The 11,553-nt window shown below is 39.9% G+C and overlaps 3 protein-coding genes across 4 annotated transcripts; all 3 read left to right on the forward strand.

Moving 5' to 3' along the window:
• The first annotated feature begins 3,746 nt into the window (after positions 1–3,746).
• LOC132261437 (transmembrane protein 165) lies at positions 3,747–9,825 on the forward strand. Of its 2 annotated transcripts, XM_059760253.1 has the most exons (5): positions 3,747–4,169; positions 5,165–5,563; positions 8,133–8,381; positions 9,255–9,440; positions 9,512–9,825. In XM_059760253.1, exons 1-5 carry the CDS (start codon positions 4,044–4,046, stop codon positions 9,695–9,697), a joined length of 1,146 nt encoding a protein of 381 aa, XP_059616236.1. In that variant the 5' UTR covers positions 3,747–4,043; the 3' UTR covers positions 9,698–9,825. The 2 variants fall into 2 exon arrangements, with proteins under 2 accessions (XP_059616236.1, XP_059616237.1); XM_059760254.1 differs by lacking the exon at positions 8,133–8,381 and having other exon boundaries at positions 3,752–4,169; positions 9,512–9,818.
• Positions 9,826–9,889: 64 nt separating this feature from the next.
• On the forward strand, positions 9,890–10,608 carry LOC132261442 (transcription elongation factor SPT4). The gene is made up of 4 exons (XM_059760265.1): positions 9,890–10,043; positions 10,107–10,213; positions 10,274–10,329; positions 10,401–10,608. The coding sequence occupies exons 1-4, from the start codon at positions 9,975–9,977 to the stop codon at positions 10,517–10,519; spliced, it is 351 nt and encodes a 116-aa protein (XP_059616248.1). The 5' UTR covers positions 9,890–9,974; the 3' UTR covers positions 10,520–10,608.
• A 1-nt stretch (position 10,609) lies between these two features.
• On the forward strand, positions 10,610–11,551 carry LOC132261441 (INO80 complex subunit E). The gene is made up of 3 exons (XM_059760264.1): positions 10,610–10,897; positions 10,952–11,394; positions 11,455–11,551. The coding sequence occupies exons 1-3, from the start codon at positions 10,727–10,729 to the stop codon at positions 11,510–11,512; spliced, it is 672 nt and encodes a 223-aa protein (XP_059616247.1). The 5' UTR covers positions 10,610–10,726; the 3' UTR covers positions 11,513–11,551.
• The last annotated feature ends 2 nt before the right edge of the window (positions 11,552–11,553 follow it).

The raw sequence follows: 11,553 nt of genomic DNA on the forward strand, positions 1-11,553 counted from the left end.
AATATTATAACATTACATAAATGAAAATTACAAGAGAACGGAGTTTCTATCAGTTTATGTGGCTCTGTTTAATCAATTAATAACAGTAATTTTGACTAAGGTACACAATATATTTAAGTAAAGGAAGTTGTTGAGGAGGCGGAAATTGATATTGGAGAAGGACATTCAATGATATGCGTCAAGTATATCAATTGCATTCTTAACGTAAGGAGACAAGGAAATATTGTAATGTAAATTGTTGTCCATTCAGAGAATGAAGGAAAGAAAAGAGAGAGAGAAAGTGGGGAAAAATCGTGAAGGAAAACACGAACAAGTAATTTCAGTTCTAATATACAATCCGGTCGCACTTCAAGTGCGCCACATCGTGCAATTTTACTCGAGCTGACACAGTGTAAAGTGAATCATAGATAAATGATGAAAGATGAGTCGAAAGTCTGTAAAGCTAATCTGGAAATGTGGGACGCTGAGCCAAGTAAATAATAACAATGCAAAGTCGATGGAGAGCATTTTATTGTGCCGCGCATTTAGCACTATTTTTTTTCAACAATTTATTTAAGCTATAATTTAAAGTTTTACATATATTATTGGTTAACTGTGGAGAGTTTTTTTAGTTAAATCATATTGATAAATGGAAGTGTTAGTGATTATGCATTGGATTGTACAATTTTGTACAGTGGTGATCGTCAATACCGTAAAACAATTACATAATAATTGCAGAGAAGCATAATGAATTTACGTGGATTAAACAACTCCATTTATTCACTATCATTCCAGCTAAATTGGCGCTCAAAAACCCGGGAAATTCTCATCATGAGAAGCACGCATTGTTTTATTCTCAATCAAAATTGTGATGAAATTATCACACTTTTGTGCAAAACATTCCGGGTTTTTTGACGCTGAATTATAGTGTAAATATGTTGGTATTTTCCTTTACAATTAAATATGCTTGCAATATATTTAAATGAAAAAAAAAATTCCCTGTCGGAAAAATATTACTTTTGCACACTTTAAAATCACAGTTAATTATTACGTTTTGTCATTTATTTTTATTTGATAGTTTTTTTCTTGTGTGTAATTTACACAAATTCTTTTTTTTATTAAGAAGATGGAATAGTTCTTTTTTTAGTCTTTGTTTTTCTCAACAAACATTGAATTCTTTAAGGCACATTTGAAGAGAAGAAAATCCGTTGGGCGACAATTTTTCGAAAAGGAAGGAAAAAAAATGGTAATGAGAATATTTAAAAAGAATAAAATCTGATAATTCACTTGGCCTACAAAACTGAAAGTTACAAAAGAAGTGAGAGGGAGAGAGAGAGGAAGAAGAAAAAGTTCTTTTTCTATTTCAAAAGAAAAAAACAAATAGAATTAGCTAAAATAGGAGCATTTAAGCGGAGAGAAATCATCTGCCAAAAGTTGCGAACGTGCATTTCAAGCCATAAACAAATTCAGAACAAGTTCAAATGCAACCAGTTGCCTTTGAGACAGTACAACATTTTACTAATGTCATAGTCCTTAATCAATGACACATTCGTCGCGATATCACGAGGATTAGATGAAAAAAAAAAATGGAAGGAAAGAGAAAACATATTGATAAATCATCTCAGGATCAGTAAGAAAAAAAAATTACATTTAACGTAAATTTACAATATTCTACCTACATATTTAGAAGACGGTCAGACGTTCGTATAGCAAAATATTTCTTTCATATTGAAAATACAAAAAAAACACCAACTAACAAAGCGCGGTAGAAATATTGGGAGGTATCAAATTTATACAAGACTTTTCAAAGGCATTGCATAAAATTCTAACAAAAGAAACTTCTCAAATTTAATCCCATTTTCATATCGTTTCAATTCACACTTGAAAAAATACAGGTGAGAAGTCCTAAATCTATCCCTCAAGAAAACAATCTAAAGAAAGAATGTAAATTTGTCAATTCAAATCACTAAATGTCAAGAATTTCACATTTAATATGAGATTCACAATTTTTATCTTGTAAGTTCTAAAAGATAATTGTATTGATTAAATGAATATGGAGACAAGCATAAAAACAATCCTTATTTCATGACTCCAAACACATAATAAGTTTTAAACATAAACAAGCAGAGAAAGATATTAAATTGAAGGATTATTAAACAAAAAACATGTATTGGTAATAAGAGATAGAAAAAATAGGGGATAACATTGCATCTATTATTTTGTTAATTAAATATTAATGCGGGAGATAAAAATGATGAAGAACACACAATGAAAAAATGGAATGATTTAATTGACACTATTATTTTAATCATGCAGTTGAAATATTTTATCTAAAGTAAATTAAAATTACTTAGGTGATGAAGGAAAGAATTACAAAATTTTAATGTAAGCCCATCTTACTATAATAAAATTACATGTAAAAAAAACGCCCGTTGTTTCAACATTATCGCTTCAGCATGAATCTCGTCGCAGAGTTCTAATCTAATAACTCTCAATCTTGCCACTAAAAACACCTCTTTTTGCACCGCGAGACGTTCAGTGAGCAATTAAGTGCTTGTCAAGGGGGAGATAGTACAGTCAGAAGTACTTGAGAAGCGGAAGTGTTCAAAAACTTACAATATTCCTTTCCTGAATCCTGCTTTTACTGATAAATCATGCAGATTCTTTTAATTTCCCTTCGATTTTCATGCAGAAACAAACGAAATAATCTTTTTTCTAGGTTATGTAACGAATCACAGAGAGACTTAGTGAATAATTCGCATTCTAACACATAAATTCTTATGCTCAAGTCCATGAGATCGTTGGTCATTGACAGAATTAAGCATTTGCATGGCACGAAACACTTTAAATTGTCAGGAACTCAAACATAACCTCAAAAATAGTCATTTGGACTTGGAAAATGTTCTTTTAGAAATATTTCTCCATGATTTTGTGATCTTTTAGGCCCCCAAACGGAGTTTTTGAAGATCTCTTGGTTATATTTTCAGGTTATGTTCGGAAAACATGTCCGAAAGAGCGTTTTTAAATGGATTCTTGCAGAAATATCGGATGAAAGCTTATGAAATTCCTTATAATTTGGGAAATTATTAGGAAACAGTCTAAAAACTTCATGTTCTAGAAGTGCCAGGCAAATTTGGAAGTGTTTTGAAGTGATGTACAGATGTAAGGCATATTATCTTCCCCTTGGTGCTTGTTAAAAGTTCTCTTTTGGTTTTCACCTGATAACAGCGCGCTTTTATTCCGCTCGTATTGCTTTTCCTGCGTCAGTGTTGATAATAAAACTCAGTCGTTTCCAGGCTCTCAAGCCAAATGGAGAGACGCAAAAGTGTCCGAGGAATGTAAAAAGTGAATTTGAGCGTGATTTATTCGTGCAATTGATGGGTTAACGAGAGTCTGAGCATTTTTGCGCAAAGTGTTCTCAATTTCATTCATTCGGGCGCAGATAAGCGAGTTTTCTTCCTCAATCGATAGATGACGTTAGTGCTGAGCGTGTGTTGAGTGACGTGTAAACACAAACACTGGGAAAAATGATTGCAGAATCTCAATTTCTCAACAATATTGAGCACCATAATTTTATTACAATGAGTAATTGAGTGTTTTTACATCCTGTGAATGGTATTTAAGTCAATTTTCACTGAGATCTTTGAATAAATGTCACTTAAAGCCCTTAAAGTGCTGCAAATTGCGCTATTTTGCCTCCGCATTGAAATTTTGCAGTGTAAAACAGATTTTTCATGCCATCAAAGTGTCAAAGTCACATTGTAAAAACTTTTGTGTGCTAGATTTCCAGCATCGCTCTTCTCCGTGTCTCTTATCAGTCGAAAATGTGCAATAGAGGTGTAATCAGTGCTTGTTGATATTTGCACGGTGTTTTTTGAGATTCCGCCGAGTGTATTGTGTGCTGAATATCGCAAAAAGTGCGCAAATAATGCGGAAATTTCATCTCAAATTCCCATCAAAGTAACCTTTCGTCGCGTCAGCCAAAATCTCCCCGAGATTTTGGTTTCTAGGTCGAGTTTTCCACCTCCGCTCAGCAGTCGCTGGATAGTGACCCGATTTACGTAATGCCCTGCCGCGGGAGCGTGCCGCGGTGGCACTTCTACGTGGTCTTCACGGCGCTCAGTCTCGCCGCCGGACTCGTCCTTGGCGACATCGAGCCGCACGACGAAGTCACTGAGTCAGCGAATGTGGTAAAGCCGGCGGAAAAAGCACCGCCGAGGGTTATCGAGTGTGGCCAATCTGGAGATCTCATTCCCATGCGCTGGCCTTGCCGGAGAGCGCCCCAGTTTCTCCGCCTCCGGAGGTTTCTCAGCGCAGCTTTGAGTGCTCCGAGCGCGCTTAACCCTTTCACGTCGGCACGCTTCTGAGCTATTCAAGTCTCATTTTGGTTGTGCAAAACACTCTGGAAACATTTTCCTGGCTTTCCAGTCATTTTCTTCCCACAAATCAGCAGAAATCTGTCGTAGAATCACTTATTAACATAGCAAACATAAGCTAACCCCCAACCAAACCCAACACCCACCACCCAACCCCAAAAAACAAAAAACCCAAAAAACCAACCACCACAAAAACAAAACAACAGAAAACAAAAAATAACCCAACTTTTAAGCTCTTAATTTGACCACTTTCACCCCATTTTGAGCGCTTTAAGACTTTCTTTTTCTTAATTTTTCCAAATCATTAAACTTTTCAACAGGTGGGAAGCTTTTGCTTTACTTTCTCTTCAAACAAGTTGGTCAGTTTGACCAAAAATTTCTAAACAAGTGATTTTGTGCATGTTTGTGACGTCATCAGCTGTCATGTGTCAAAAATCGGGTCAATCGGGAGTTTTTGGTAAACTGAATCGACATTTTCCACTGTTCGTGTCAATTAAAAGCTCAAATTTGGCCACGATGGCCACAAAGCACTGTCTGGTGTTGAATTTTGACACTTGATTGACGTTTCTTGAATCATGAAGCATTCAAAATTCACCAAATGTGGCAAAACCTTCTCATTGTTATCTATTATTTCCTCGTTTTGCTGCTATTTTGGGCTGCAATAAAATGTCGCAAAGCGCGTGCAGTAAAAATCGTAAAAATGCTCTGACGTAGCACGGAAATGGTCGTGGAAGGGTTGACGATTGGCGACACTCGATGCTCTCGATGGATTTGTGCAGAGTTCATCTGATCGTGGATTCTCGTTCCAGAACTTCCCCAGTCCGGATGGCACGGCGCCCGACGGCAGCAGCTCGACGCTCCCGGCGGAGCTGGGCTTCTGGCACGCGTTCCTGGCCTCAATATCTGTGATACTCGTGTCCGAGCTCGGAGACAAGACCTTCTTCATCGCCGCCATCATGGCGATGCGGCATCCCCGCCTCACAGTATTCGCCGGCGCGATCTCGGCGCTCGCGCTGATGACCGTCCTGTCCGCGGTGTTCGGCATGGCCGCCACCATCATCCCGCGCGTGTACACGTACTACATCTCCACGGCGCTCTTCGCCATCTTCGGGCTGAAGATGCTCAAGGACGGCTACTACATGTCGGCGTCGGACGCGCAGGAGGAGCTCGAGGAGGTGCAGTCGGATCTGCGGAAGCGCGAGGACGAGGTGAGTGAGTCGTGTGTGCGTCCGTCCGGCGCGCCGCCAACCGACTTCAACTGCGCCGCGCGATCGCGCTATCGAGAGATGTCTTTGGGAGCCCCAAAATGCGAAATATCTCCGGAGTCACTGACCGCAAATCGCACGTGTTTTTGCGCTATTTTCACACACTTTCTTTGCTCGCTTCTAATTTTCCTACTTTTATCTCCGTTCTTATGATTTCCCTTTGCTTCCTTGACTTTTTTTTGCTGGTTATTTTGCACTGGAAATGTGACAAAGTGAGAGATAGACACGGAATGAGTCACGCTTGGGTGTTTAGTGCTTCCTTTCAGTCTGGTTTCGACGATTTGGACAGTAATTAGTCAGTCGCGATAAAGAGAATCGCCGACAGATTTGTGAATTGAACACGTCATGTCGGAATTATAGGCACAAAATGACCCAAATTAGTCAGTTTTTCAGTCAATGGGAGATGAAATGACTGGGATTTAGTTGAAAATGACTAGAATTATTATAAAGAATAGGGATTTTTATTAATTTCACTATAAAAACCACTTTATTGCTTAATTTTGTCTATGTTTCTATACAAAATTCTCTTGTTATAATTTTCTGCTCTAATTTTTATCTGCACAAAAGGCAAAAGAACCCAGAAAAAACAGTAGAATGAGTCAGAATTATTGCTTATGCAATGCAAAGAAGCAAAGAAATGTACTTGAAATAATCATAAGTCAGTTTTGATGCCATGTTTTGTCGACATAAATCGATTTCAAGGTGTTTAATTGAATTGATTCCATGCAAAAAGACATGCTCTTATCCTTAAACATTTAGTCACGTATTTCTGCAAAAGAAGTCCGTTGTTTTCCGTGTTAAGCGCGGATTTTTCTTATCACATTTTTGTCTTTTATCGCTGTGGACAATTGACTTTTTTCTTGCTAAGATTCATTCAATGTTTGACTTCCTGAGCGTTGAAATCTATTAATGAAAGAAATCAACTTTTGCCTGGTTTATTTTCGGCATGTCATCTTGTAAATAACTGATTGCGCTCGAGAGTGGATTTATCTGCTGATCTGATGATGCCTCACATTCGTCACGTCGCTCCAAGGGGAGGATAATATGGCTTAACAGTGTACAATCACTTCCTGACACTTCCACAATTTCTGTGAAGAATCACAGACACTTTCAGAACATCAGAAGTGCTTAAAACATGGGTTTTCCTTACTTTCTTCAACTCTTTCGGAACTTTAGACACTTTTCCAATCGCCTAAAGCATCATAACCTCAAATTTAGGACTTTTTGTCTCAGAAAGTACGTAATTTTTACTATTAAAACCCTGAAAACTTGCAGAGAAACAGTAATTTAGACAGATTTTAAGTTTCCAGCTAATTTATTGATCTGATTTAATTTTAATTCGCTCTTTTGGGTGCATTTTGGAACATAACCTAGAAATTATCTTGAAATGTCTAAAAGAATCTGTAAAAAAAACCTTTTTGGATCAATATTGAGTGAAAATTTGCTATTTTAAAGTAGAAAATCAATCAAACAGCTCTTAAAATAGGCAATTTTGTATTCAGAAACAATATTTTTGAGGTTATGTTCAATTTTAGCGTAATTAACTGCAGTTTTAAATCGAAAGCTTGTGATCTTCATCAGATTTCATTATTATTGCGCCAGTAAATGCCAATTAAACCCTGTTTAAGTGAAAGAATGAATGATTTAAAAGGTTATTTATTCGTAAAGTTTGTCTTCAATCAATGACATAACCTAGAAAAATACAAAGAACCATTTTTTCTCCAAATATCGCGTTAATTCCTTTTTGAAAATGACTTTTAAACGCCATTAGATTGATGATATTCAAGCACTTCCACTTCTTAAACACTTCAATTGAATTGTACATCGCTTCTGACTGTATTATCTCCCCCTTGCGTCGCTCTTCAGGAGGCGCACAGATTGACGTCATCGACACAAAAAGCTCAGGAGTATTCTTAACAAATTGCCAATTAAATGATTAACACTCTTGCTGAACAGCGCGATGCAAACGGGTTTAATGTGGCAATAATTGTGCTGAGCAATTAAGTGATAAATTGATATCAGAGCGAAGAGTGTGAACAGCCTTTTATCGCCGCTAATTTCTTTGGCAGAAACACTGAATGTTTTGCGTTTGGTGCGGATTTTTTCCACCTTGATTTTTCGCATGATTTCTAGAGGGCGCAAAAGTGGAGCTGAAAATTGAATTGGATGCGCTGAAATGGCTGAAATTCAAGGAAGGATCGCGCAGTTGAGGTCGAGTTGAAGCGAAATAGCGTTTTGATGGTGTGTCGAATTGGTCAACAAGAGAAGTGAATCTTTTATGTGCGCCGTCGTGATACGAAAAATTCTTCCTACAAATTTCTATTTCTTTATTTTTTCATCCCCTTTTTTTCTCCGTTTTTCTTATGGATGTTTTGTGTACATATTATATGATTTTCTCTTCCAAAACCGCGCGCGGAGTGGCGCGCGAGAGAAGTGCGCTAGATTTTCTTTTAGTGATGCTTTTGAGAGCTGTTGAGAGAGAGAGGCTAAGAAGGTGTCCTTTAATCGGCAGCTCATTCGCTCCATGAACACGGAGCAGCGACAATCGCCGGCCGTGTCGCTCCACTCAATTCACAGCGGCCCCGATGATCTCGAGCTGCGCCCCATGGACGGCCAGACGACGCTCTCGGGCTCGCGGCAGTCGGTGAATAGCGCCGGCGCGCCGTCGATTCACAGCCAGGAGAATGGCGTGGAGTTGCGCCAGTTGAACAATCACTCAGAGGGCGCGCCGCAGGCCAAGAGCGCCGCCACGAGTCCACGGGTTAGGTGACATTTTGATCTTATAAATCTCTCGTAGAGTGACTGAGATCATCACGGACCCAAATAACACGACGACCGACGGTAGATTTGCCGCTGCAGAAGTGCTAGAAGCAAAATTCATTTATTTGTCCATCTTTTTTTGGTCTCTTTTCCGTGTTTTTTATTTCCAACACTTTCGTCATCCTTTTTCTTAAGTGTTTTTTATTCTTCCTTTGGTCTCTGTGTTGAGTTCCTTCGTCTCTACTCTTTCTGTGCTAAAACACTCTGGCTTCTTTTTTGGCTTTTCACACACACACACACACAAACACAGGAACAAAAGGACATCCAAATGAAATATAAAACTGCCTCAAAGACTTTGTGTGACACCTTTTTGTATTCAGTAGTGTTTCTTCTTATCCTTTTTAGTACACGCCTGCGCACACAGAATCACACTGAAATTGTGTTTAACCAAAAATATATGATCGAGAAATTCATTAGAATATGTTTTATGATAAGAAGCTTTTGTCATTTATCGCGTGCTCAGGTGGAAGAGGATTATTTCACAGTCAAGAATATGGTTTAACTTTCAGTTGACTTCGATTGAGAGCAATTTTTAGCTAATTTATTTGCTTATTCTCTTGTTGAAATAGATTTTAAGTATTTATTCTGGAGCTAAAAGGAATTTTAGCTAATTTTTTAATTGATTGTATCAGAATTTAGCACAAATTTGCGATTTATTTGCATTTTAAATGCTATAATTTTGATCTTTTCAATTTAATTGAAGTCAATTTCAATCGACAAATCTTATTCTTGAGCTCTTGATTTCCTCCGCCGTCTGGAGAGCTCTTGTAAATGAAGTTTTCTCACTCGCCACTCTGCCTTGTCTTCCGGACAGTTTGAGAAGGAGACCAGCACAATGCTGATCTCGCAGGACCCGGAATCGGGCGCCGTGAGGAAGACCAAGGCGCGCAGCATAGCGTACGTGGTGTCCAGGATCTTCATGCAGGCTTTCACGATGACCTTCCTGGCCGAGTGGGGCGACAGATCTCAGCTCACGACGATCATTCTGGGTGCTCGAGAGGTGAGAAAATTGCGCCCCAAAATTTCCCACATTTGCTGATCTCAACGCTCTTTTCGCGCCTCTCTTTTCAGGATGTTTATGGCGTTGTGGTGGGCGGAATCCTGGGTCACTGCATCTGCACGGGTCTGGCCGTGATCGGTGGGCGCATGATCGCTCAGAGGATCTCCGTGAGGACAGTGACGCTGATCGGCGGCGTGGTTTTCCTCCTGTTCGCCTTCAGCGCGCTGTTCTTCAATCCCAACTCAGAGGAGAATTGATGTGTGTTTGTGTGACGGCCAGAGTGCTGTCAGACTGTAAATTAATTGCGAGGCGAAAGAGAGAGAGAGAGTAATTAAAACATATATTTTAGACAAATATGAGAAGATAATAATAAATGTGTAAGAAATATTGAAGAAAATCCTCGTGTTTCCAGTCGAAAGATGGCGCGCGATTAGCAAAATAGGTTGCGGCAATTTGACAGTTGTAGATACGCAGCCAGAAAATAGTAAACAACATTCTGGATTTCTTGCTGTTTGAGCTGAAAACTCTTCAATAATGTCTTTTGACACGATTCCAAAGGATCTGAGAGGATTGAGGGCGTGCTTAGTGTGTTCTCTCGTTAAGGTAAGTGCGATAATTGCAGAATAAAGGCATTTATTGCATGCAAATTGACCTGATTGCTTGCAGACTTTTGACCAATTCGAATACGATGGATGCGACAATTGCGAGGAGTTCCTGAGGATGAAGAACAACAAAGAGATGATCTATGACTGCACCAGCAACAATTTCGATGGGTAAATCACAGTTTTGACTGATTAATGAGCGCAAATGTGATGGCAAATATCCGGTTTCAGGTTGATCGCCGTGACGAGTCCGGAAGACAGCTGGGTGTGCAAATGGCAGAGAATAAGTAAGCGAATCGCTGTTTTCAGTGTTTTTGAGGCCTTCGAGGCATGAAAATTGATTAATTTGCCTTTGCAGATCGATTTACTAAAGGAATTTACGCTATTTCTGTGGCCGGAAGGCTTCCGAACGGCATCATTCGGGAGATGAAGCAAAAGGGCCTCACATACCGACCCAGAGACACGAGTCAGCGGTAGATTCTATTCCACAAACTTCTCATGTGTTTTTCCCCGATATTCTGTAATAAATAATTGAACAGGAGTTGAAGAAATGCATTTTTTCTCCTTTTGGTAGGATTTTGCCGGCTGCGGTTGTCAGCCATGATTGATTGTCAGATTTTTGTTTACATTCTCGGTTTTGGTTGTTTTCTCTGTGAAAAACTAGGAATTGGTTAAAAATAAGACATGTTGGACGGTTGGTATTGTCGCACGATGGCTAATCAGCAAGCCTCGATGGAGCAGGGCGAGATGAATGACATCGAGGAGGGCTCCAGCGACGAGGAGAGCGTGCAGCAAGCGGTGGACTTCAAGGCTCAGTATCAGATCCTGAAGAAGAAGTTCAAATTCCTCATTTACGTAAGTTTTGCTCGCGCTGTGCCACTGCTCGAGGCTCACTGAGTGTTTTTGCAGGAGAATGAGTTCCTGCAGGATTCGCTGCGGATCACACAGAGGCGCTTCTTGAAGGCGTCACGAGACAAATCATTCCTGCTGGACAAACTTCTTCAGTACGAAAAGACTGAACTCACGTCGTCTGAGAGTGACGAGACGGAGACGTCGGAGGACGAGACTGGGCGGTCGGATCAGGTGAAGAGGAAGAAGATGGACGGAATGGGCGGCGTGAGCAACTCCATTCAGTCCCGGAACAGCAATGCGCAGCCCAAGAGGAAGAAACCCGTGGCCAAGAAGCCTCAAGTGCACATCTCCACGCCCAATCTCTCCTCCGATGGACACATGACGGCGGAGGAGATCGAGAGGCACCTCCAGTCGCGGCATTCGCTGATGGAATTGCTCCCGGAAAGGGCTCCGCCGACAGTTCCCCACGAAATGTTCAGCAACGAGCCCTCCCTTGACAGGTTTCTGCGCGTGACATAACCTCTGTGGGCATTTTACTGATTCCCTTCCCTTCTTTTCAGTGAATCCAATGAGTGTGGAATTGAGACATCGCCCAGCAATATTGGGGACATAGATTAAATACCGCAGAAGGTGAAATAAATGTGAAAATGTGTGAAATA

This window comes from Phlebotomus argentipes, unplaced genomic scaffold, assembly GCF_947086385.1.
Source record: "Phlebotomus argentipes unplaced genomic scaffold, Phlebotomus argentipes genome assembly contig_15, whole genome shotgun sequence".
NCBI lineage: Eukaryota > Metazoa > Arthropoda > Insecta > Diptera > Psychodidae > Phlebotomus > Phlebotomus argentipes.